Source organism: Pteropus medius, unplaced genomic scaffold, assembly GCF_902729225.1.
Source record: "Pteropus medius unplaced genomic scaffold, Ma_sr-lr_union100, whole genome shotgun sequence".
Lineage (NCBI taxonomy): Eukaryota > Metazoa > Chordata > Mammalia > Chiroptera > Pteropodidae > Pteropus > Pteropus medius.
In genome coordinates, this window is record NW_024344241.1 from 6,560,750 (window position 1) to 6,587,312 (window position 26,563).

Consider the following 26,563-nt stretch of genomic DNA (forward strand, 5'->3'; position numbering starts at 1 on the left):
GCTGTACATGGTGCCCCAGCCACATGGGGAGGGAGAGACAGAGGAGGAGAAAGTCTAGGAAATCCATCCCACCCTGAGAGGAGGCCCCAGGTGCCTGCCTGTGTGCCGGGGGAACCCCTGAGGGATCAGTTTCCTAAAGCAGGGGTGATGAAGCCATGATTTGCCCACCCACTTCTGATATATGCCCACTATTAACATGACACATAGGCTTAGTATTTACGCCAGCATCACCTTGGGTTTTATGAGGCATTTTTTCTCTATAAGCTTGACCCGCTTTCATATAGAGCGTCTCATTTCCTACTCACAAAGCTGGCTGCGGGGTACCTATAATTATCATCATTTTATAGCTAGAGAAACTGGGCCCAGAGAGAAAAAAGAGGATGTGCTGGGAAACAAAAGCAGTCCCAGGTGCATGCTCACCTAGCCTACTGTTAAGATCTTCTTGGAGAAGAATTAAGGTTGAGTTTTATCTCACTCTGACCAAGCCTTTAAAACTCACCTGGGCTTTTCCTTTGTAGAAAGAATCTAGGTGCCTTCACTTACTAGCTTTGTGGCTAGTCAGCTCTTTTGGCCTCCTTTCAAAGCTATGAAATTAGGATAGAATTAGGATAGTGCTGTTCAACAGAAATACAATGTGAGCCACATAGGTAATTTAAAATTTTCAAGTAGTCGCTACTAGTCTAGAAGTCATTTAAAAAGTTAACAGAATAAGTGAAATTAATAAGCGAAATTAATTTCAAAAATATATCCAAAATCTTATTTTGATATGTAATCAATGTACAAAAGTAGTAATGAAATAATTTACATTCTTTTAACTTACTGAATCCATGGAATCCTCTGAGTATTTTACACTTAAAGCACATCTTAATTCAGACTACCCACATTCAAGTGTTCCATAGTCACATGTGGTTGGTGGCGTCTGAACTGGACTGTCCTTCTTGATAAGGTTGCTGTGACGTACAGGTGACATAATGTATGTAAGGCACATGTACTTTGGCTGCCGCGTGTCTATTACATTCATATTCATATTCCCTCGACACACACGCACGCAGAATTTTCCACAAGGATCCAAGACCCAAAGCTGACATCAGACTAATCCAGCCCTTAGTCACTTTTCCTAGCTCCTCCCAAACCGACCATATCCTTTACACGTAGAAGCAAAAAGCCGCCCACTCTGCTATCCTCGCTCTCCTTGAAGACAGCTGCCTGCCCGTCAGTTCTTAGCCGGAAACCCCCACTCCTCCCCACCTGCAGCCTTCCCGGTGTTCACACTCGCCACGAATTCCCACCCGAAATAGAAAGAGAACGAAGCCAGGAGTCCAGGACCCAGCCCAGGATGCAGGAAACCTTAGCAAACAGCAGTAGACTCCACTGAAACCTCTCGCCCTCCCCAGGAGGTGAGGACTCTGGAGGCAGCCTTTCCCCCTGGACCCAGGACCCAGGTCCTCAGCCCCTCTCGGGGATCCAGAATGAACGGGCTGGGGTGGGGATGCGGCATTCCTGAAGGACCCAGTGCAGGGTGTGGCGGCGCCCGTGGGTCGGAGGCAGCCGGATGCCGGGGCTGGGAGCCTTACGCAGACGCAGCGGGCGCGGCTACTGGCTAGAGCACCCCCGCACCTCGCACCGCGCCCCAGCTCCCCCTTGTGGTGCCGCAGTCCCCAGCGCGCCGCCCGGCTCAGCTCCGCCCGCCATTACGTCACTGCTGGCTATGCGACTCTGTCGGTATAAAAGACCGAGCTCAGGGGCGGTGACAGGTCTCTGTGCTCGGAATCTGCAGGTCCTCTCTGTGCGCACAGTTCCGAGGGCCAGCGCCTCCACCCGCTCTGCAGCCGGCACCATGCGCGAGATCGTGCACATCCAGGCGGGCCAGTGCGGCAACCAGATCGGCGCCAAGGTGGGCGCACCCCTGGGGAGGGGCCGGGAAAGGGGAGCGGGCCCCGAAGGTAAGGGCCCGGGCCGGGGGCGGGCAGCGGGTCCCGAGGGCGCCAGCCGAGGCCGGGCCTGGGGGTGAGAGGGGAGGAAGCGGTGGCAGTCGCCGCTCGCCTGCTCGCTCGCCCGCCAAGGTGGCGCATTCTCGGCGCGGCTCCCGGCGGGGCCCGGGAAATCACAGAACCTGCCACGATGCTTGCAGCGACGCAGCTGTATGTGCTTTTAATCAAGGCCCTTTGAAATTTCCTCGGAACCGGTTCTACTGCAGCATGTAGTTGGCATTTAGCTGGGTATACAAGTGTCTAAAATTTGGGTAAAGACCGCGCTCGTCTTAATCCAGTGGCCTCATGTGAAATTTAATTTGGATATTTTTGTGTATAGTTTGAATGAAAAAAAAATGCAGTGTCATCGAGGTGACATGTTATAGAGACTGCTCCTTGGGTGACAAATATGAAGATGTTAGATAATTTTTCTAATATGAGCATCATCTAGACAGGATAATATAAATGCCAGTCTGGCTTCCTGTCTGCCAGGCGGCAGGTGACAGTATCGGGGCTGCAATTACCCACCGCAATGGGCGAGGCAGGAGCGGGCATGGTGCAGGGGTGTGGGCAGGCATCCGAACAAGGACGTGGTCTCTGTCAGAACCGCCATATTGCCCACCCCAACCTCCCCACCCCCTTTCCTGCTGCAAATTCACAATGGAGCCTGTGCCCTCACCAAGGCCAGCTCCATTCACTGCCCCGGTCATGCTCCCAGGCTCCTGCCTGCCCTTCCCCACCCATCCCCTGCTGCGCTCAGTGGCCAGAGGCCAGTATGGATGCCAGTGGCATAAAACTGCACTGCTTGGAGGGCTGGGTGGGCTTTGTGCCAGGAGACACTGATTCTTAAGGCAATGGCAGGGTGGGATCCAACTGGTCCTACGTCCTGCCAGGACCCATCCATCAGCTGAGATGCTGCAACATCAGCCCTGCCTGGGGGTGACAGCTGCCCCAGTATCCTCGGCTTGCCCAGGAGATCTGCTGTGCCCACCCTCCTCCTTCCGTGCCCCTCCCAGCTTTTCAATCTATTGCCATAATATGCCCGATGCTCTGCGGTTATCCAAACCCCCTCAGCAGCAGCAGCTGCTGGAGGAATAGAGCACACAGCTCTCTGGTCTGCCTAGGACTCCTTAATCGTCTGACCACAATGGCCGCTGTTCCAAGGACATGAGAAGAAGAAAAGGGCCATCCTTACTGATATTTAGAATGCCAGGATATCACGTGCAATTTTTTTTTAAATTTCCAGTTTTGGGAGGTCATCAGTGATGAGCATGGGATCGACCCCACTGGCAGTTACCATGGAGACAGTGACTTGCAGCTGGAGAGAATCAACGTGTACTACAATGAAGCTGCTGGTGATTATCTGAATTTTTTTTTTTTTTGCTTTACAATCATACTGTGGCAGATGTGATGTACTAGGAACATACAAGGACAAATAAATGCTTCTTGCATTCATTTTAAAATTCAACTGCTCAAAAATACATTTTATAGTTCCTTAAGCCTCTTGCATGTGTGCCATGACTAAGCATGCTCATTATCCCCTTTTGAAAACAGAAAAGCTCCCCTATTCTCTTACTTTGTCTCACAGACTGGAATTTTCGCTAATGAATTCTGCTGTGAAAGGCGCGTAGCACACTACCGTGTCTGATTTGTTTGCTAACTGCAGGTCTAAGTCCAGCTCTTATTCCCCGCAGGTAACAAATACGTACCACGAGCCATCCTGGTGGATCTGGAGCCCGGCACCATGGACTCGGTCAGGTCTGGACCATTTGGCCAGATCTTCAGGCCAGACAACTTTGTGTTCGGTACGTAGTCATGATTAGTGGGAACTGGCTCAGTGAGTCTTCTTCCTGAACACTGTGTAAATCACAGTTCTCAGTGCTGAATGCTAAGGCAGACACTGCATGTCCACAGATGGTCCTGAGTCCTGGCCTAATGTCACCATTTCCATAGGTAACGACTCTCTGGACAGCTTAAAAGGTAGCCCTTTGAGGCTGCTGTAGCCCTCCAAGACTGCTGTAGCTCTCCCACTAGAGAGCAGCCTGTGAAGGGTAAAGAACAGGGTAATGAAAAAGCTTCAAACAGGAGTTAATAGGCTACTGGTAATTTCAGAGGACCGGTGACAACAGGTCACCACTTCAAGAAGCAAATGCCAAAGGCAAAGGTTATGACCAGCAGTGAGACAGCTGCTTAGTTTGAATGAAAAAAAATGCAGTGTCATCGAGGTGACATATTACAGAGACTACGGAGACTATGGAGACTACATGTCTCTGTAAACTATAGAGACATGGGCTTAGAGCTCATGTTCCCTTCTGATCACATTGTGCCTTTGCCTGTTAATTGGACATAATTTAAGTATTTACACAGCGTTCTCTGTTCTTAATTTTAAAACCAGTTGTGTTTTGTTAAACCATCTTCTTGTTCAGTTAATGACCTCATTTGAGACAAACTTTCTTATTATATTATGATATTCAGTGTTTGTGAGGGTTACTGATATAGAAAATTTTTCTGTAGGTAAGAAAAGATCTGAAAGAAAACAATCTGCAACTCTAAGACTAGTCCAGAGTCAAAAGGACAGAATTTGGAATTCCTTATGCTTTTATGTCTAATATTTTCCTTTCCCTCTGGTAGGCCAGAGCGGGGCCGGGAACAACTGGGCAAAAGGCCACTACACAGAGGGAGCTGAACTGGTAGACTCAGTCCTGGACGTGGTGAGGAAGGAGTCAGAGAGCTGTGACTGTCTGCAGGGCTTCCAGCTGACCCACTCGCTGGGGGGCGGCACGGGGTCTGGGATGGGCACGCTGCTCATCAGCAAGATCCGGGAGGAGTACCCAGACCGCATCATGAACACCTTCAGCGTGATGCCCTCGCCCAAGGTGTCCGACACGGTGGTCGAGCCCTACAACGCCACCCTCTCCGTCCACCAGCTGGTGGAAAACACAGATGAAACTTACTCCATCGACAACGAGGCCCTGTACGACATCTGCTTCCGCACCTTGAAACTGACCACCCCCACCTACGGAGACCTCAATCACCTGGTGTCGGCCACCATGAGCGGGGTTACCACCTGCCTGCGCTTCCCCGGCCAGCTGAACGCAGATCTGCGCAAACTGGCGGTGAACATGGTGCCCTTCCCGCGCCTGCACTTCTTCATGCCCGGCTTCGCCCCGCTGACCAGCCGGGGCAGCCAGCAGTACCGGGCCCTGACGGTGCCCGAGCTCACGCAGCAGATGTTCGACTCCAAGAACATGATGGCCGCCTGCGACCCCCGCCACGGCCGCTACCTGACGGTGGCCGCTATCTTCCGGGGCCGCATGTCCATGAAGGAGGTGGACGAGCAGATGCTCAACGTGCAGAACAAGAACAGCAGCTACTTCGTGGAGTGGATCCCCAACAACGTGAAGACGGCCGTGTGCGACATCCCGCCGCGCGGCCTGAAGATGTCGGCCACCTTCATCGGCAACAGCACGGCCATCCAGGAGCTGTTCAAGCGCATCTCGGAGCAGTTCACGGCCATGTTCCGGCGCAAGGCCTTCCTGCACTGGTACACCGGCGAGGGCATGGATGAGATGGAGTTCACCGAGGCCGAGAGCAACATGAATGATCTGGTGTCCGAGTACCAGCAGTACCAGGATGCCACGGCCGACGAACAGGGGGAATTTGAGGAGGAGGAGGGCGAGGATGAGGCTTAAGAACTTTTCAAACACATCTTGCATCCTTAGTGAACTTCTGTTGTCCTCAATCAAGCATGGTCTTTCTATTTGTAAACTATGGTGCTCAGTTTTGCCTCTGTCAGAAATTCACACTGTTGATGTAATGTGGAACTCCTCTAAAAGTTACAGTATTGTCTAAGATATCTATACTAATTAAAAAAAGCATGTGTCCAAAACCTTGTGGTCTCTTTATTCTTTCAGTAAATACTTCTTGAATATTTTTCTGGGTTTAGTAATTTTAACAAAATAGAATTTCTAAATGTTTTAATTAATGGCTTTTCTTAGAGGCCAAAAGAGATAAAAATACATATTTTTTTCCTCTTCACTGGACCAAAGTATTAAAGTAATCTAATAAACTTAAGGGAGTGAATAGAGATTTGAGGAAAAAGCAAACCTCCCTTTTGCTGTAGTTAGAGCAACCCTCTGAAAATGTGGACTTGAGGACATTAAGCAAAGGACCTTCTCCTGTTTCTTTACTTCCCTTTGAACGTGATAAATACAAATAAAAAGACCAGTGAGCCCTTGTATCTCTCAGATAAAAGGTGCAGCATAAATTCAAGATGGCCTAAAATAAGTCACAAACACTACAAATGCTTCATTTAAGATTTATTTGAAAGTAATTCACGATAGGAAGTTTTTTTAAGACAATGGTAGAAATTCACAACTTAAAAAAATATGATTTAATTTCTTTAGTGCTTAAAGCTAGAGGATGTTTTAAGTATCATTATTTATATTGGACTAGCAGCAGCTGTAGGTGAGAGTAGAAAGCTTGCAAGACAGGTGAACTGAGGTGTCACTCGGGGGTGGGTTTCAAAGGCAGCAACAAGCCTAAGCCCCCACACTAAAGAATTGCCAGGTGACATGTTCTCAGGACATTTTCATTGTAAGAAATCTTCTGCTAATTTGTTGAATTCATTCGCAAAACGTATATGCAGGTTGTGCTTACCTCCTGGCATCAGATGCAACCTAAAAAGAAAAAGCTTATGATTGATGGCACACCATTTAAAATCTCTTACCCTCCCTAACGCTGCATGGAAAGCTAAAATGAAAACCTGCCACATTTTTTCATGACTACTACAGGGGAGAAAATAAAAGGTATATGGTATAAACTTTCCCTGAATACAGACTCAGAGTGTAGGACTTGTATGGCGGTTGACTTGACAGTAACAGCACACTCACTGTATTTGGAATTGTATTATGTGACAAGTGGTTTAACTGTAAATCTGATTGATAGTGGGGTATATGACTTGGTGGTTACCTAAGGAAAAAAAAAATCCATTTTAATAAGGTTGATTTTAAAAAAGGTAGGAAAGATGATAAAATACAAAATATCCAGAACCCACTGGATTGGAACAGGTGAGTTTGGGGCATCTATGTAATGGAAAATTCCAAATCAATTCAGCTACCACCAGTCTGTCATTTTTGGAGGATTAACTATAAGCCATTAGATGAAGGGTGAATAAGTGTTCCTTAGGACTGTGAGGGTGGCCAGAGCCTGCATCAGCAACCTACAGCAACCTGTAGCTGTCACTATATGTCTTTTGTGGCAAACCTCACTGTCCTCGTAAGGCTTCTTCATTTCAATAGGGTTGGTCAAACTTGGCTGGTTTGCGATTTCTTTAATAAAAGCAGCCTTCTCTGATGTCTATATTTTATTTATCGGCTATAAAAGTGAAGAAATAAAGTTTTAAACAAAACTTCTAGGATATACATGCAAGTTTGAGCTGTTTTGTCCACAATGATAACTGGACATTAAAAGGACCATATTGGGGCAAAACGCTAGTTACACTAGCTACACTGCCTAATTCTCTGATCTTTCACCACCTGGCGGTTGAGAGCTCTAAGGACCTCAGTGAGCACGATGGAGGACATGGGAAAGGGCGCTGGGGAACAGAGCTGTGCTTGGACGACGTCAGGCCTCTTGCAACTCAATTACATAGGAGATGCTACCAAGATAGTCAAGATAATCTACTTGAGAGAAGGCTATATTGTTGGCATCTTTCTGAGGCTCTTGAGAAAGTTACTAATGCCTTTTATGGTAACTAGAACATTCCAAATTCAATTTTAATGCTGTTCAGAAAAGAAGGGCAAGCTGCACTGACCCCAAAGATAGAATCCCAGTTGCCCCACACAAGTTACAGGTCTTGCAGGGATGCTCAAGGCCTCCGGTTTTAGAAAACAAAGAACCACCTGCCAAGATGCTGAAAGGTCGTAGAAGGGCATGTCTAGGATAAACTGCATCTTCAAATGTGCACAAAGAGACCTCAATCTGCCCAACTTGCGAGTCCTCCTTTGTAGATAGCCACACTATCTACATGTTATCACATTCCCTACTCCATTTCTGCAATTTGTTCAGATTCCCCAGGAAGGAGAGATACCAGCTATGAATCTCTTCTTTTTAGCCTCAGTGTTGACTGCACTCTTCCATTAAAATACTCTAGGTCTTAGGGAAATAGAATTTAGGTCACCTTCATTAAATATGTGGGAGACCCATTCTGAGGCACCTACATTCAGAACTGCACTGAATTATGGATGGGTGGACAGACAGATGAGGGTATGTAGAAAAGTACTCTTCTCCTTGATACCTTTGGGGGTCATTTCAAGGTCCTTAATATACTTTCCTCCTTTAGTTCTGACAGAAGGGCCACTATACTTAAAGTGTATTATGTGTTCCTCTTTGGGAACAGCACCACACCAGGCAGGAGTAAATATATAACCATCAAAGTAATGTAACAATTGTACTGCTGATCTAGATTTTCACCCAAATAAGAAAAAGATCTAATCACATGCTCCATGGAGAGTGGTTTTCAAGCAATCACATCTCCCAAGAAAATTAGTAGGAAATCCCTCAATGCCAAACACATGGTTTAACTGGAAATGAAGGGGCCTCCGAAAGGGTAAATAAAAGTTCCTATTTGCCAGGGCAGGTTCCTCTTTGTATTTGGCAACTTTAGAAGAGATGTGACTCTAGATCTTTTGAGAAATTAAAATGTCTAACCTCACAGTATAAATTCAGTGGTCACTTTACTTCTGCTTGGAACTTCTAGAATCTTGTACTTTATGGGCAAGGTAGTGAAAGAGAAATGGTGTTACCTTCTCTTACTCAATTTAACCTATAGCTTTCAAATCAAGCTCTGAGAGCTACAGATAGGAACAAGGTCATAAGTAATGAGCTGTAGCATTTTCTTTCCTTCACTTTGGATGTCATGAAACTATACTTATGAACCCATAAGGTTGCCAGTAAGTCTGTGAGCATTTTCATTTTAGTTGAAAAACAAGTAGGCTGCTGGTTCTTTGTACCAGGATCTGTTCCATTATGAAAACTGGATAGCAGTGTCGTTAATAGGGAAGCTCTGTCACTTTCAGGCAATCTTTCCAAGGCCATTCAAACCTGGTTGCCAACAATAGCCCTTTTTATTAATTCTTTATTCTCTGCTCCTTCTAGAAAGCCCCATTTAAAGAAAAGGTAATAGTGAGCGGACCACAATCTCCTTCAAGCCGGTAAAGCAGGGGTCGGGGAGAGGACATGATGGGCAGGCTCTTTCCCCTCAGGCCAAGAGCCGATCAGGCATTTGGGTTTGGGGGAAGCAGACCTCTCACTGAGAAGTTCTTTTTCTCAAGCAGAACCAGGTCTTACGCATTGGAAAGAAACAAAACTCCCTCGGAGACTGCTTTTTCAGTAATGTTACAGTTTGGAGTGTACTCCTTCTTGGCTGTCAGGATCTGCTGGATTAATGCTTTTAAATGGTATGTGGAAAAGAAAGCCTTGCCAAACCTGCCGGGACCACAGAAACCTAGCTGAGGCCTTTTGGCTGGACTGGAAACTTTCTTTTGGTCACAGCTGAATTGGAGGTGATATCACAGTGTTAAAGGTATGGACTTTATGGGGTCAAAACATGTCCGATCTAACTAGCCTGGGATCTATACTAAGTTATATCATCTCTCTAAGCTATAATTCCTCATCTGGAAGATAGGGATAGTAACAGTATCTACCCCACAAGGACGGTTCTGAAGATGAAATGAGATAACACATATAAGGCACACAACACAGGGTCTTTGGGCACACAGTTAAAAGTTAATAAACATTTGCTATTATTTTATTATTCTCTTTATATTGCAATTTACAATGTACAAAAGTCCTTATGAAGGTTCTAATTATGTGCAGCATGTTAATGACATTCTCTGACTCGGGAGCACAATTTATTTGTATTAATGGCTAAAACGATCAATTCCGATTGGAAGATTCTTACCTCAATAGTGATTTTACAGAATGTCATGGGTAAGGTTTTTCTAGAAAGGATGAGACCCCACTCTCTGAAATACAAAGGACTCAGCTTTGTAAGGACTAGATTAATCCTGTAACCCATCGAGAAGTGAGTCTTGAGCTGACTGCTTTCCCTTCAACTATAGCAGCAAGCAGGCAGAGATGAGGAACTAGATGAGGAACTACCTGGGAGGAGAAGGAAAGGGAGAGGTAGGGCATGCCAGTTAGGAGAGGGGAGCCATAACCCTCCCAAGGCTGGAGGTGGCCTAGATATGAAACTGAGGAAGCCATCTTTTTTTCAATGTCATCCTGTCCCCTGTATCCTGGCTCACTTTACTACAGAGCTGGAAACGAACCTTTGTCGCCAGCATGAAATCTTTTTCACCTAGGTCAATTCACTTCATTCCTGCTAGTGGTGTGGCTCCTGTTGGCCTGCCTTGGAGGTCTGGTGGTATCTTACCACTGGTGGCCAGACCTGAAGAGCCCAGAAAGCTACAGAAAGAGACCTTTCCTCCCTTCTGTGATTCAGACAGAGGACAGCATCTAGACTACAACCTAGATAGCCCAGGCACAACCCACTGCCACCCTGCTGGCACACCTTCCAGTGAGCCCCCCACAAGGCCAAGACATTTGTGGAGAGCAGCACATGCCCACTGCCCTCCCCCATATCAACTTTATTATGATGAGTTTATGTATCAACTTGACTGGACCGCAGATGCCTAGATCGATCAAACATTATTCTGGGTGTTTCTGTGAAGGTGTTTTTGGTTGAAACTGACATTTAAATCAGTAGCTTGAGGAAAGTAGGTGCCCTCCCCAATGTGGGCAGGCCTTATCCAATGATGGCCTGAAGAGAACTAAAAGGCTGACCCTCCCCTGAAGGAATTACTAAGAGGAAATTCCTCCTGCCTGATTGTCTTCGAACTGAGATATCAGCTTTTTCACACCTTTAGACTCAACCTAAGACATCAGCTTTTCCTGGTTCTCAGGCATTCAGAGTCAGACTAGAACAACACCTGTCACCTCTTCTGGGTCTCCAGCTTCCAGACTCTGCTCCAGCCCGCCAACTGCTGGACGTCTCAGCCTCCATAACTGCATGAGCCGATTCCTTATTCCTTATAGAAAGCAAACCTCATGTGTGTGTGTGTGTGTGTGTGTGTGTGTGTGTGTGGTGTATTTATGTATCCTGTCGGTTTCTCTGGAGAACTCTGACTAATACACCCACGCACCTATTCTAATAATGGTGCTGAATGTTGGTACAGAGGGCAACTTGCCTTTGACCAACTGTCAAGCTGTACCCTGGCTGTCTCCTGGGACCCCTGGTCACCTGCGCCGACACTGGCATTCCATCCACAAAAGTGGCAGCTGTTATATATTGAGCTCATACTAAGGCTTAAATGTACAAATATTCACTCCTTCCTCAAAAACATTTTGAGATGATAGATATTATCATCCCTATTTTACATACAAGAAAATGAAGTAAAGAAATATATGTATACTGCTTAAGGGCACACAGTGAGAGACAGAGCCTCGTGACCTCTGCTGGGCCTCTAATTCCTGAGACATGACCATCTCCTCAGAAACATACTATTATGGGCTGAACTGAATCCCCCCAAATTCATATGTTGAAGTCCTAACACCAGCACTTTATTTTGATATAGGTCTTTAAAAAGGTGATTAAGTTAAAATAAGGTCATTAGGGTGGGCTCTTAAAGCAATATGACTGGTCTCCTTATAAGAAGAGGAGGTTAGGACACAGACACACACAGAGAGAAAACCATATGAGGACACAGGTAGAAGGCAGCCATCTACAAGCCAAGAAAGAGAGGCCTCAGAAGAAGTCAACCCTGCTGACACCTTGATCTCAAACTTCTGGCCTCCAGAACTGTGAGAAAATAAACTTCTATTATTTAAGCCACCCAGTCTGTGGTATTTGTTATAGCAGCCCTAGCAGACTAATACACATAGTGAGCACACACATGGCTCAACAAGCCATGTAGTATTCATATCCTCTTCTGAGATAGCTGAGCCCCACAGCCTCCCGGGGCCCGCCCGCCCCAACTCCAAAGAGTCTGATGGGTGCCAACCTCTGCTCAATGCAAATTCTCTGAAAACGAGCTGGGGCTAGCCTCATGGGTGATGCATGTCTGGTAACAGGAGACGCCCAAGCAAAGGCTGGCTAGCTAGACAGGTGGTGAGTGATGTCAGCGCTTTTCAGTCTAAGAGGGAGAGCTGGACAAGCAGGAGATGCATAGGGCTGGGTCAGGACAAGGCGAATCAAAGGGGCAAGGTCTGCTCCCCATCACTGTTGTAATCAGAGCAGCTCTTATTTTATGTTTTCTATCTTGGACTTCTGCCTAAGAGTTTGTTAGGAGGAAGGGGTCAATTGCCTAAAAACAAATTTTAAAACCAGTGAACTTGAATGATCTTTAAAGCCTCTTTGCTTCCAAAAGATTCTATCATTCTTCTTCCGCAAAGAAAGAAAAGAGAGACAAATTAACATGAGCAGGAAGTAGGCCTGCTGAACAACCCCACCTTTCATTAGCCTCCTTCTGAGAAAAGAAAGGCACTGGTTTCATATGTGATATCTATTTGTTGGTAAAATCTTTGAAGGTATACACTGTGCCTTAAAGTTTAGTTATAAATGTACCTGGCAAGGTAATAAAATACAAGTTCACTGGAGCTTGCTACACTCTGTGTTGCTTTCTTATTGTCAAGTGGTGTGGTGTATAGAATCATAGTATGACTTTGATGCTCGAGGAATCTATCTTTCTTTTGTGGGGTCCAAAATAAACCATCCTGTTCTAGGTAAGTTCATGCCCAACATAAAGGGCTGTTTTAGCAGAGGAAGATAGTAGGTGTAAAATGCAAGCCCGTTTTAAATAATCATTGCTAATAACATTTTACTTTTGACTGATTTGTTCCAAAGAATATTAGCCTAAGAAAATGATCTTCCACAAAATATTCTGCTAAGACAATTAACACTGGAACAGAAAGGGAATATTTTTCTCCCATATCGATGTATTCTGTTGCTAAGAGATGGGTTTAAAACAGAATTCCTATATTAAACTTTCTTATAGACTGACTTTTATTGAACCTGGTTTTCCAAGGGAACACAAGCCAGAGTCAGTGTGCAAAACTCTGTCATTTCTGAAGCTAGAAAACAATTAACCAGATCAGCAAGTACATAATCCAAGCATCTTACCAACACATTAAAATAAGAGTATGTTTATGAGAAGCAGTTGTGCTAGGGGGGGAAAGCACTATATTAGGAGAAAAAAAAATCAAGAAAATTTTCATTTATTAGCTATACAATTTTGGACGATTACTTAGTATCTTTCAGCCTTGATATTATTACCTGTAAAATGAGGAAAACATTTTTTTCCATAATATAGTTGCGAAGTATAATTAGATAATATATGTAAAATGCTTTTTAAAATATAAAATGCTATATGGATATAGATATTATACAGGATTACTGTAATTGTATTTTATTGTAGAATAAGAAGCATCCCCCCTACATTTAAAAATTCTCCAAAAAATTTGTTAAAATATATCCTGGAATAGTATATTTAGAAAGTGGTGGACCTACTTCTGAGTCTGCTTTTCCTGCCAAATTATGGGAGCTCTCAGGATAGGGACAAGTATTCACCATGCTGGGCAGGGCTGGCCCTCAGCAGGCATCAGAAATTGGGTCATGGAAGGAAAGGAGGAAAGGAGAGAAGGGGAGAGGGAGAAGGAAGGAAGGGAGGGAGGGAGTGAAGAAAGAAGGGAGAATACAAGCGAGGGAGGAAGAATTTTCACAGGCTGCTAATAAAGCCAGTTTCAAAAGAATTCCATAGAATTTCAAAGATGTCCTGAGTAATGACAATATCTCTGGAATTAATATCTAGTTTCTGAAGGGGGACAAGGCTCATTTGGATGTTTATTTTCCAGTATATTTGTTTAAAAAAAAAATTAGGCCGCTATCTCCTGGTCACACCTCATTTTCTCCTTCGGGATATGCATCCATTGCATATAAAGGAAATACTAAATTTATTCGACTTTGAATTTTCATCTCAATATAGCTGGCTATATATTTTGGCTAGCAAAAGCTAGCTCCTGTGTCAGCCAAAGTATTTAAAATATAAATTTCTATTCATTCCATACAAAAATGTATAGGATTGAAGAACAAAATTTCTGCTGACACGTCTTATAACATTCTTCGATGTCCAAAGCTGGTTGGCAGAAATAAGAATGCATAGAACAAGCAACAAGTATCTGCTATTTAATCAAGTGAGCCACCAACATGGCTTGGCATATGTTGGTATTTTGTGATTCTGAATAACAGGTATTTCATCTGGTGTGTACATATTTAAGGCCAAAATAACACAAAAAATTTACAACATAATTTTAAGTGGAAAAAATAGGAATCAGAGTTTAATATAGAATATAATTATTTCTACGTTAAAAAATACTGAGAAAATCTCTCAAAGGCTCACAAAACCCAAAGAAGCAACATTTGGCCTCAGCATGCCCTGTACCTCTTGCTGAGAAGCTCCAAGCCCTGTGACAGCCAGACTCGGTTTCTGACTTGGCCCCCTGAGGCACCTACAAGCCCAGCACGGATGGCAGCCATATGTGGATTGCTTGGTGACTCTTACCAGCCAGCCCCAGAGGTGCACAGACTGCAGCTGAACTTGGCCTGCAGCTGGATCCCTTCCAGGGCTGTGCCACTGGGCCTCGCAGGACACCTACTACATAAAGCCACTCTACTAAGACTGGGAGACTTAGGAGCCCTACCGAACAAATAGAAACAGACACAGGGAGGCAGCCAAAACAGGGAGACAAAGAAACATGTCTCACATGAGAACAGAACAAACCTCCAGAAAAAGAACTCACCAAATGGAGACAAGCAATATACCAGATGCAGAATTCAAAACACTGGTTATAAGGATGCTCAATGCACTTAAGGAAAGAATAGATGAACTCAGTGAGAATTTTAACGAAGAGACAGAAAGCATAACAATGGAAAACATAAAATGGAACCAGTCAGAAATGAAGGAAACAATATCTGAGATGAAGAGTACATTAGAGGGAATCAACAGTATAGATAAAGCAGAGGATCAAATCAGCAATACAGAAGATAGGGTAGAGGAGGACACCAAATCAGAATTGTAACAAGAAAAAAAATCCAAAAAAAATTAAAATAGTTTAAAGAACTTCTAGGACAACATCAAGGTTAACAACATTTGCATCATAGGAGTACCAGAAAGAGAAGAGAGAGGGTAAGGAATTGAAAACCTATTTGAAGAAATAATGACAGAGAACTTCCCTAACTTGGTGAAGGAAATAGACATACAACTTCAGGAAGTATGGAGAGTCCCAAACAAGATGAACCCAAAGAGGCCCACACCAAGGCACATCATAATTAAAATGCCAAAGGTTAAATACAAAGAGAAAATCTTAAAAGCAGCAAGAGAAAAGCAATAGGTACCTATAAGGAAGCGCCCATAAGACTGTCAGCTGATTTTTCAACAGAAACTTTGCAGGACAGAAAGGGTTGGCACAAAATACTCAAAGTGATGAAAAGCCAGAACCTACAACCAAGATTACTCTACCCAGCAAAGTTATCATTTAGAATCGAAGGATAAAGAGCTTCCCAGACAAGAGAAAGCTAGAGGAGTTCATCACCACCAAGCTAGTATTACAGAAAATGTTAGAGGGATTTCTTTAAAAAGAAGAAGAAACATGTATTAAAAACATGAATAAAGAATGGTAATAACTACATTTCTATCAACAATTACCTCAAATGGAAAAAAATGAAGTGCTCCAACCAAAAGATAGAGTGGCTGAATGGATAAGAAAACACTATCCCTACATATGCTGCCTACAAGTGACTCACTTCAGTTTAAAAAACACACACAGACTAAAAGTAAGGAGATGGAAAAAGATATTTCATGATGGACCTAGAGGGTGTTGTGTTGAGTGGAGTAGGTCAGATAGAGAAAGACAAATGCCATATGATTTCACATACATATGGAATCCAAAGAACAAAATAACAAAAAACAGAAACAAACTCATAGATACAGAGAACATTTTGAGGGTTGCTAGATAGGAGGGGGTTGGGGGAGCCGGTGAAAAAGGGAGAAGGGATCAAGAAGTACAAATTGGTAGTTACAAAACAATCATGAAGATAGAAAGTATAGCATAAGGAATATAGTCAATAATATTGTAATAACTATGTATGGTGTCAGAGGGGTACTAGAATTATTGGAGTGATCATTTTGTGAGTTATATAGATGTCTAATCACTATTTTGTATACCTGGAACTAATATAATATTACATGCCAACTATAACTGAAAAATTAAAAATATAATTAAAAAATACTGGAAAGGAGAAACACAAAATGCTAATAATGGAAGAATTTAAAAAGGTAGTAAGCAAAAGGCAATTTGTTTTCTTTTTTGATTTTACGAATTTTCTTTACTGGGTAAGTAGTGCTCTTATAATGATAAACTAACATGAAAATTCCCAAATTATATAAAATTGTTGTGATAACAATGATTCCTATAAATCTAAACTGTCACCAGTGTTACAGAACTTAGTACATATTAGCACATTTGCTTTCACAGCACTGAGACATTTGTCTGAGAATTCCTTTCCTTCCGTTTACTGGGTACCCACAAATCAGGGCTCCTTGTGCTCTGTATTTCTATGATACCTTAAACACAGTGATACTATTCATTGATATTGGCAAATGGGGGTAGAGGTACACTTTAAAAAAACCCCAACTTTCATGTTTCTTTTCCTTACTATAGCTTCTCCCGTTTCTTTCTGAAGCCTCCGAGGCACAGAGTGCTGAAGTGGAGACTGGACTTACCGTGACCCTTTCACGTGTTCATGTATGAAGTCGGCATGAAAACGTGGGACCAACTGATCTTTTTCACCATGCACAATTAAGGTGGGGCACTGAACCAGAGGCAGCAAGTGCCGGCAGATATTACCTGAAAGACAAATGCACGGAGAGCCAGCTTTAATGTGAGCATTCCACAAAGTGAGGAGAACAGAGAGCTCGGGTGAGTCAGGCCTCTCTTTGGACCTCAGTGTCCCCGACTGTAAAATAAGTGCTTTGGATTAGATAGGGTCTAAGGGGTCTTCCAGCTCTAACATTCTTTCAGTTTCCCTTTTTGTTTCTCTGCTGTTTTTGTTTGTTTGTTTGTTTGTTTGTTTGCTTAAAGCTCTACTAGTGAACAGTTTTGCCTGATTTAAATTCATAATTCATGTAAAACAGTAAGAAAAACAAACAAAACCCCTACAATTCTACATATTACATAGAGGCAGTTCCCAGTTTGTCAAGCAATGGTAGATGCTTGGCATCTGAAAAGCTTTTCTTGTGAAATAATGTCTTAAGTGGTCCTTGGGGTCCCAGGTAGCCCTCAAAGCTTATATACCTCACAATGAAGTTACAATTTACACATGGTAAATAAGCTTCTCTTCATCCCTCCTGCCTCCATGACATTCCTGACCAACATACTTTAAGAGATTATAAGATCTTCACCCCCATTTATAACATGTCTAAGGCAAATACGGTACAACCTCTAGTTCCTGTCCTTCCATCTCCTGCCTGTGAGGTCTTGGTGGTTCCTTAGCCACTTTGAGCTTCAGCTGCCTCCATCAAACAGGGATTACTCAGTTCCCTGGGGTAGCCATAAGGCTAAAAAGAGATGCCAGGTTCTTGGCACCTAGCAGGAACTCCATAAAGCCAGCTCCTTCTGCTTCCTCCTTTCCCCTGCCTGTGTCAAGAAGAAAGCACTGCAGCTCTGAGAAAGTGGGGGCTGGCCCGGGGGGTGCTGTCCAGGCACTTGCCTCTCCCCTCCTCTTTGGTTGGAGGTGCTAAATGAGAGAGTGATAAGTTGATCAAGGTAATACTTATCTAGATCTCTGAAGCTTCCCTCTCCTGTCCTCGGGATGATATGTACCTGCCAATTGTGTACTCAAATGGTTAAAGCTGGTATTGCTAAGCATTCACTATGTGTTAGGAACTGTATAAATTTTTTAATACTGATGAAACACTTATAGAAGTTACATGCTTTAACTCATGTAGTATGTACAATTATTTGTAAATCATGTACTTTTATTAAGCACTTAGTCTGTAGTTGGTACTGTGCCAAAGTGGAACATATATAACCTCACAACAACTTAATGAGGAAGTTATTTATATCTCTAGTTCTCAGACAGGAAACTGCAGCTCAGAGAAGCTAAATCTGCCTGAATCCATCCTACCAGCAAGCCAAGTGGCAAAGCCAGAGTTCACACCCAAGCCTGTCTGACTCCAAATCTGTGCAATTAATCCCTATCTAATCTGAGCCTCCATAAACTTGAGTATATAACCATGAAAAAGGGCTCCTGTCAAATTAATTAGTACAGAATGAAGATGAGTAGTTCATTAATGATTTTGAGATGATTTATACATTAAATTCTCTATACTGTGACTTTTTTTTTCATTCTCTTTCTCTCTTTTTTTTTAAGATTTTTTAGAGTTTAAGTTTACAGCAAAATTGAGTGGAAGGTACAGAGATTTCCCAGATATCCCCTGCCCCTACACATGCATGGGCTCCCCTACTCCAACATACCCCATCAGAGTGGTACATTTTTACAAACCTCCACTGATACATCATCATCATCCAAAGTCCATAGTTTTCTTTAGAGTTCATTCTTGGTGTTGTACATTCTATGGGCTTGGACAAATGTATAATGACATGTATCCAGTATGGTGTCACACAGAGAGCATTTTCACTGACCTAAAATTCCTCTGTGCGGTTGTTCTAATAGGTGAGTAGTGGGATCTCATTTTTGTTTGGCCCATCTTTTGGGTTATTTGTTTTCTTATTGTCAGTTTTAAGAGTTCTTTGTATATTTGGATAACAGTCCTTTATCAGAGAGGTCTTTTGCAAATATTTTCTCCCAGTCTATGGCTTGTCTTCTCATTCTCTTGAAAGTGCCTTTTGCAGAGCAGTTTTTAATTTTAACAAATACAGGGCATATTTTTGAACTGCTGATTTAATTCTGCTTCTACCTTTGAGTATTCCTATCTTTTTACTTCTCTCTTAAAGAAAACATAGAAGTTTACATTTCACAACTGCCTTCTTTAATGGAGAACTGTCTCAGACATTGTTTTATAGCATTTTGTTTGTTCGTTTTAAGAGCTGAGGGAAAAATATTCCAAAGATCTGTTTCTATGAGGGGATACTGCATTTGAACAGGATATATTTGCTATCTTAACTTAAACCAAGAAAGTAACATTTCCAAATGTTCTTTGCATTGTGAAAGTTTTGACAGATGACTCATTCTGGAAACAATTACTTAAGAGGTTGAATTGGTCCTTCCATCACAACAATTTGTAACTGAATGTGCTCCAGGATTAGATCTTAGGTACTCTCTATTCTTCGAGCAATTAAAAAAAAATGAGAGATTAGAAACATAAATATCCATATTAAATAGACTTTAGTTCAGAATTTTTCTTAAAGATGTCCATTTTTACTGTTATTGGAAATCATATTAATTTTTCAGTTAAAGACTGGGAGACATCTATTAAGGCTAAAGTTATAAAACTTAGTTCTGAAGAAGGGAAAAGAACTGAACACTCTTTTCCTCATACTAATTCTGCTGAGGCTAAGTTCATGACAGAAAGTCCCTCCTTTTTGTCCTAGGGTAACACATCTATATGTGAAAGTAGAAAAAAATATGGTTTATGTTTTAGCTCGTTTGTTTTCTAATTACTCATTCTGGAATTAAAAATAAAGACTATATGAGGCTTCTGGAGAATTATTTTGTCATCACACACGTAGGATTAAAAGGAACAAAGACTCAGCAATATAAACCTTTATATATACAATTTGTCTCTAGTTTAAGGCAGATTTAATATACGAGAACTTGTATACAATCACTAGCATCCTCTGTTCATACATTAGTGTGTAAGGATAGTGGGAGAATGCATTAATCCCTGAGAAATTCTGGAACATCAGGGGAGGAACTCAAGCAGCCTCTATAATCAGCAAAGAAACCGTTAAACAGTTCACATAACCTACCATCTGGAAGATGTTTAAACTGGTTTATGCCATCCACCCACTTTTCACAGGTTTTTGCAAGGTAGTCATACCCATATAGGGTTTCTAGAGGCTTTCTTATTTTCTCACTCCATTTAGAAACATCACGGATACCTGAAAAATATAAGTGTGGACAAGAATAGGTTTAGCTTCATACTAAAGTTTATCTTTAAATATTCTAAGCACAGTGAAGCTCAGAGCCATTGCATTTGCTATTCTGTCTGCCTAGAATGATTCACCAGGTTTCCATATGGCTCAGTCCTCACTTCATCCAGGTTAGCGAGGCCTTCTCTTCCTGACCACCCGCCCTCCATTACTCTGTTTAGTACTTATCACTGCTTTGCAGTGTTTTCTGTGTGCATGGCTGAGTGTCTGCCTCCCCACTAGGATGTAAGCCCCAGTGGAAGGGACTTTGCTTCGTTTTGTTCCCAACTGTACTCCCAGGGCCTAGAGCAGTGCCTGGTATAAAACAGGAACACAATAAATTCTTACCAAGTGAAAGAAATTGGGTCTGCATTTAATGCTTTCCATTAAAGGTATAAGATAAAAGAAGATGTTCCTCTAATTAGGGTCATCTGAGTAAGAGTGATATTATTTACAAAAGAGGAGATTTATTCTGAATTGCATTTATGTACACTGAGAAATGCATATACATTCTTTATTCTAATTTCTGCCACTGCAAAAATATGGATGTAAAAGTCTAAATACTAACTTCAAACCATACTACAGATGATCTATTATTAGGAAAGAAAGTAATAGCTAAAAACCACCTTTAAAATAAACACATTCAATTACTTAGACTAACCTTTTCCATACTTCTTTAAACACACTGAGAAAGATTCTAATCATTCTGAGATTGTTAAATATTGTTTATTTAGAGCTTTTAATACAGGGCTTCTACTACATAATGCACCTTAAAGATAACATAACACTAATGATATGAATTCATATTGAACAATAACCAATACAGGGCTCCAGACAGTGCCAGGCACCTGGAAGACAGCTAATATATACTTAGGGAGTAAGATTTATGAAATGGAGGAAAAAAGTGCTTTTTACAACTATAACTGCCTTCTAAGGAGGGTTGATCTTATAACATGGCCTGCCTTTCTTCTGCTGGTCAGTTTAAATCTGCAGAGGTATGTCCAGGGTTGAATACAGAAGCTGAAGAGAGCTGAACTGCTCTGCATAAAAGAGAAAAGACTTCAGAGAGGAATGAGAGAGGAACCTGAAAATTAAAAGGTGGGAAGAGATTTGGAAAGACTAAAAAAGAGAATTGGAAGAGAGGAAATGGAGAGAGGTACTAGCAAGACGGTATGAAGAGGAGTGTAGAGAGGAACCTGAAAATTAAGAGGTGGGAAGAGATTTGGAAAGACTAAAAAGGAGAATTGGAAGAGAGGAAATGGAGAGAGGTGCTAGCAAGACGGTATTTGGCTGTACAGCAGACCACACCTCTCTGAAGGGTCCTCTTACAGTGGAACAACTAGATCTTTCATAATATATAATTTCTGTTGCATTGCTGGAATTACAGTAATTAATGGACTAGAGTACGAATGTGTATGAGTATATACGTATGTGTAAGAAAAAGAAAATCCTGAAAATAGAACAAAGAGTGGTAAATGTAACTATTAGCTGGCGGTGGGTGGTTAGAGCTGAACCTGAAATTCCTGGATTCAGGTGAGATAAAAATGGCCCCAACCTTGTCAACTATTATTGAAAATATTTATACACATATATGTGTATACACAATGTCCAAATATGACATAAGAAATCCTCTCAGAAACTAGGAATTTGAGACAACTTTCTTAATCTAATAAAAATTTTCTACAAAATAAAACTATCAGAAACATTTGTACTTAACGGCAAAATGTTGAAAGCTTTTCTTCTGTGATAAAAAATAAAAGGATACATTTTATAATCACTATTATTCATCATTGAATGTGAAGCCGCGACAGCGCAAAAATGCAAAAGAAAAATTAAATTAATATGGATTTTTAAGAAAGAAATAAAACTGTCATTCTCATATGAAAAAAAAAAAAAAGTGGCCCCAACCTGGTATGATCCTCAGGCTCCCAAGAGAAGCAAATACAAATCCTCTGTGAAAAAAATCATTCTTAATTGATGCTTACTGGGTCTTTTTGTTTGTTTCCAGATTAAGAGTGAGCAAATATTCACTCCTAATCAAAGATCACAAAACAATCAGAATCTTTACAAAGCTAATGAAAAAATTAGATAATTAGAAAAGAAAGTTTAAAGAATTAGGCAGAATGCCATATCAAGAAATAAGAAGATGAGCAAGAGATAGGGAAGATGGAAAGACAAGGCCTATAAAGTACAATCAGTCCCAGGAGAAGGAAAGAAGGAGAATGGAGGAAATGAAACATTTGAAAGAGATAAAGAAGTGAAAACATTTTTCAGAACTGATAAAAGAATCCACAAAAAGCAAATGTAACAAATAGGAGAAATAAAAAGAAGTCACATTTAAACACATAATAATAAAACAACAATTATCAAAGAAAAAGAGAAAATCTGAAAAACAGGCAGAGATAAGACACATTGCTCCAAAGAAAGGAAAATCAGACAGACAAAACTTCTTGACAGCAATTAAGAAAAGCAGAAGACAGTGGAATATGTGAGAAAATAACTTTCCATTTATATTTCTGTTCTTAGCCAAACAATCTTTCAAGAATGAGGGTGAAATAAAGATATTCTTAGGTATAAAAACTTGAGTTGACTATTAATAGACCTGCCCTTGAAGAACTTCTATAGAATAACTTCTGGAAAAAGAGATAGAATCTTAGCAGGAATGTCTGATATAAAAAAAGAAACAGTGAGTAATTGACAAATAGTTGGTAAATGTAAAAACAAATAAAACTCGCCAACCAATATTGTAACATTTTCTTATATTAAATAGTTCTGTCTATAAAGAAAGCAAAAGACAAGCCACAAGCTGTGCAACATACCTGTTAACACAATTGCTAATCAACAAGGGGTCAGTAATCAGATTATTAAAAAACAAAAAACAAACCCATCCTACCCCCTGCAAATCAATAACACTGAAATGATATTGGAAGCCTTGAGTTGTGTAGAGAGTCCTTGGGGGTTTGTTCTGTTGCTACATCTTATAAGGTACACCTGTTAAATATATTTTACTATATGTATCAACTATCACATAACAAAAATTTAAAAACCAATAAAAAAAGATAAAAAGACATGAATAGGTACATACAGAAAAAAACCCACTGGTGCATAAACACATAAAAAGATTCAAAACCTTATTACTAATAGAAAAATGCAAATTTAAACCTCTAATAAGATACCATTTTATACTCACTTGACTGAATAGAATTAAAAAGTCTGATGATACCAAGTTTTGTTGAGGATGTAAGCTAAGAAATCTCATATGCTGCATATGCTGCTGGTGAAAGTATAAATTTATTTAGTTGTAAAACAATGTCTCACTTGTAATGAGGTATATTTGCATTCCACAATATTCAGCAATTTCATATACCCTAGAGAGACATTGTTGCTCATATACCCCATAGGATATGTACAAGAATGTTTATAACAACCTACTGTCCATAATAAAAGATATGGAAAATAAAATGCAACATGTTTGTTTGTCCAATGGAATATGAAACAGCAATATCATGAAGGAATCTAAAAACATAATGTTCAGTAAAAAGAGTGAGTCATAGAAGACGACCTACAGTATTAAATCACTTTGCATAGCACAAAAACAAATTATATAATATATAATATATAACATTATAATATATAATAAAACTATAATATATAATTTAATTTAATTTATCAATTTAATTTATCAATTTAATTAATTAGATTTATAGAGCTAATATATTATGTATTAATGTAACATTAACATATAATATAAATACATTTATATATTTTAAATTTATATATTTTATAAATTCATATAAATTTTTAGAAAATAAAGTCCCCTGTGATGGAAAGGCCAAGACCTTTTAAGAACCAAATTGGCTAATGTTCAACATGAAGAATTTTTTTTTTTTTTTACTAAAATGTAAATTCCTTCACTTGGGACAGCAAGAGATCCTTAAAATGAATTAACTTGGTAAAAGCAGGCATTTCGAGCAAGAGATATCTGTGGGAATGTAGAATTTGGGGCAAGACCTTAGACTCCCCCAGGAAATATTATCTAAATTTCAAGGGGCAAGAAATTGAGCTGTAGCCGGGGCAAGCCATATGTTCATACCAAACACTGTGGTTAAGAACACAGGCTTAGAAGTCATACCACCTACATTTGCATTCCAGCTCTTACACTAACTAGCTCTGTGACCCTGAGTAAGTTCCTTAACTTCTCTGTGTTATAGTTTCCTTATCTGAAAAATGAGAATTAAATAACACTCTGGGATAAAAAAAAGTTAAGTTAGACATGAAATGTGCTAACAACAATGCCTGGCATATTACAAGCACTCAAAAATAGTCTATGTATTTATATATTTTCTTTTGTCGTTTTTTTTCAGGAGGAAGCCTGTTTTACCCCAAATTATAATTTCCACACACATGAAAAAATGAGTAGTAGTTAAATTTCAAAGTTAAGTTCCTAAAATAACCATTCGAATCAAACCGTTTGCTGATCCAAAACAACTCATTTCTATTTGAAAAGAAAATGATTTTTTTCTTTTTTAAGCATATAATTGGTGCTAAACACTGGAATCATAATGAAGAAAACATTCATTCATCATTAGTTAACCCAGTAAGCATTATTTGAAGCCTATTGTATGTTAATCATAGAAGATACAAACTTGAATGAGATATGGTCTCTGCCCTTAAGGGCCATATCGTCCAGTCAAATACTTGTTAACAACCATCTTAGTAGAGTGTACTAAGTGTGGGAGAGGCTGGGGGAGGACAAAGGAGGGTCAGTGAGCTCAAACAAGTATTAGGGAAGGAGTAGCAACAGAGGGGGGCTTCCTAGAAGATACACTGCCGCATCTAAGTCTGTGAGAACACAAGTCAACAAGCAAACAAGGAAACAGGAACAGCCATGCCATCTGCTGCCAGAACATCAGGGGTTTTCAGGCCGTTGAAGAGAAAAATGGGTGCGTGTGGGGGTGGGGGTGACAAAAGTGGTGGGAGATGGACTTGGAAAGACAGAGGGTCCTGAGTCACTCAAACTCTGTGAGCAAAGCTAAGAAGTTTGAACTTTACTTATTCAGAAAGACATGGGAGACCTTGAAGGATTTTTAAATAAGATATAATGAGATTTACATCTTACCAAACTCCTACCAAACTCAGCAGTATGGAAAATAGATTGAAAGGAAGTTAAAGATGGGGGACTGGTCAGAAAGGTGTTGAATTAATTAAGTGGAGACTGGTAAGGGTCTGGCAGAAGGAATGGAAGGTGTAGGATGGATTCCAGAGCGAAGGAACAATGCAGGAAGAATGCAGAGGGCTTGATGACTATATCGCAGCAGTTAAATACTTGGCCGTTAGTGTCAGACATGAAGTGCCACCTCCCAGCTGTGCCATTATGGTGGATTTCTTCAATTCTGTGAGCCCTGGTTTCATCATCTAAAAAACAAGTGGAGTAATACCTAGTTTATAGGGATAATATGTGGGTAAAAATGTTAGCTCATAGCAGGCATTCAATAAACAGTAATTAAAATGTTATTTTGTGAGAGAAATATTCCATTGGGTATCAATTACTAAGATAAAAAATTAAGCAGGAAGAACAGATCTGGGGAAAAGATTATGATTATGAGTTTGATTTTAGACATACTGAATGTAAGGTATATGTGGAGTGACCAGATAAGAAAATTGAATAAAAAGTTGACTACCTGGGATTTGGGAGTTTGGTGAAGCCATAAGATGAGTGAAGCTACTTGGGCATAAGAGTGAGAAGAGCAGCAGAATGCCAAGGATGGCGTTTGGGGGACCCCAATGTCACAGGGCCCAGCCGAGAATAATGGGCATGCGTCAAAGCCAGAAAAAAACAGAGGTAGGAGAAGGAACCTGAGAGAACATGGTGGCAAGAACTTCAACATGGAAAGCTTTAAGAAAAGGGATGTGATCAATATTATACAGATCCGTGTTTATTTGCAAATGCTGCAGAATGATCAAGGAACCAGAAGGCAGTAAGGGTCCTTGGGCTTGGTAATATAGAGCTACTGTTTTCTCTGGACTTGAGGGTGAGAAGCCATCTTAGCACAAGTTAAGGAGAGACTGGGGCTTGAGGAAGATAGAATGATGGCTGGGAAGGGAAGCAGAGGTATATTAGGCAGTAACTAAAGAGGAGCATAAGGTTAAGAGAGAGTTTTTTGTTTGTTTGCATAAAGAAGGGAAGTCAGAGTCTGAACATGGTACATTCACACTTTAGTGACTAAGGCAAAGGCATGAAAGGATGGCACTGCCAGGGACAAAGGGCTGTAGCAAAAGTATATGCAGAGTTACAGGGCCCAAGAGGGAGAAGCACTCTCCTGGTCTAAGGGCTCAAGGACCCCAGGAAGGCAGTGCTATGCGAGCTGGGAATGAGTGATGAG

General features: G+C 41.1%; 2 protein-coding genes across 3 annotated transcripts in view; one reads left to right on the plus strand and one right to left on the minus strand.

The window, feature by feature from the left end:
* Positions 1–1,537: 1,537 nt before the first annotated feature.
* On the plus strand, positions 1,538–5,859 carry LOC120607710 (tubulin beta-2A chain-like). The gene is made up of 4 exons (XM_039869447.1): positions 1,538–1,894; positions 3,217–3,325; positions 3,665–3,775; positions 4,602–5,859. Exons 1-4 carry the CDS (start codon positions 1,553–1,555, stop codon positions 5,660–5,662), a joined length of 1,623 nt encoding a protein of 540 aa, XP_039725381.1. The 5' UTR covers positions 1,538–1,552; the 3' UTR covers positions 5,663–5,859.
* Positions 5,860–6,274: 415 nt separating this feature from the next.
* The window catches only part of BPHL (biphenyl hydrolase like), a 41,743-nt gene continuing 21,454 nt past the window's right edge, over positions 6,275–26,563 (minus strand). For both annotated transcript variants that reach the window (XM_039869448.1, XM_039869449.1), the window contains exons 5-7: positions 20,019–20,150; positions 16,811–16,934; positions 6,275–6,649 (exon numbers count right to left, since the gene is read on the minus strand). In XM_039869448.1, coding sequence (XP_039725382.1) covers positions 6,562–6,649; positions 16,811–16,934; positions 20,019–20,150 — 344 coding nt within the window. In that variant the 3' untranslated portion in view covers positions 6,275–6,561. The remainder of the gene's footprint in view (positions 6,650–16,810; positions 16,935–20,018; positions 20,151–26,563) is intronic.

What these genes read in the sequence shown, in the direction of transcription:
- LOC120607710 (XM_039869447.1), top strand. Translation starts at nt 1,553, where the DNA reads ATGCCGGGGCTGGGAGCCTTACGCAGACGCAGCGGGCGCGGCTACTGG. An exon ending in GCAACCAGATCGGCGCCAAG is followed by an intron (nt 1,895 to 3,216) that starts GTGGGCGCACCC and finishes TTAAATTTCCAG; the next exon opens with TTTTGGGAGGTCATCAGTGA. An exon ending in GTACTACAATGAAGCTGCTG is followed by an intron (nt 3,326 to 3,664) that starts GTGATTATCTGA and finishes TATTCCCCGCAG; the next exon opens with GTAACAAATACGTACCACGA.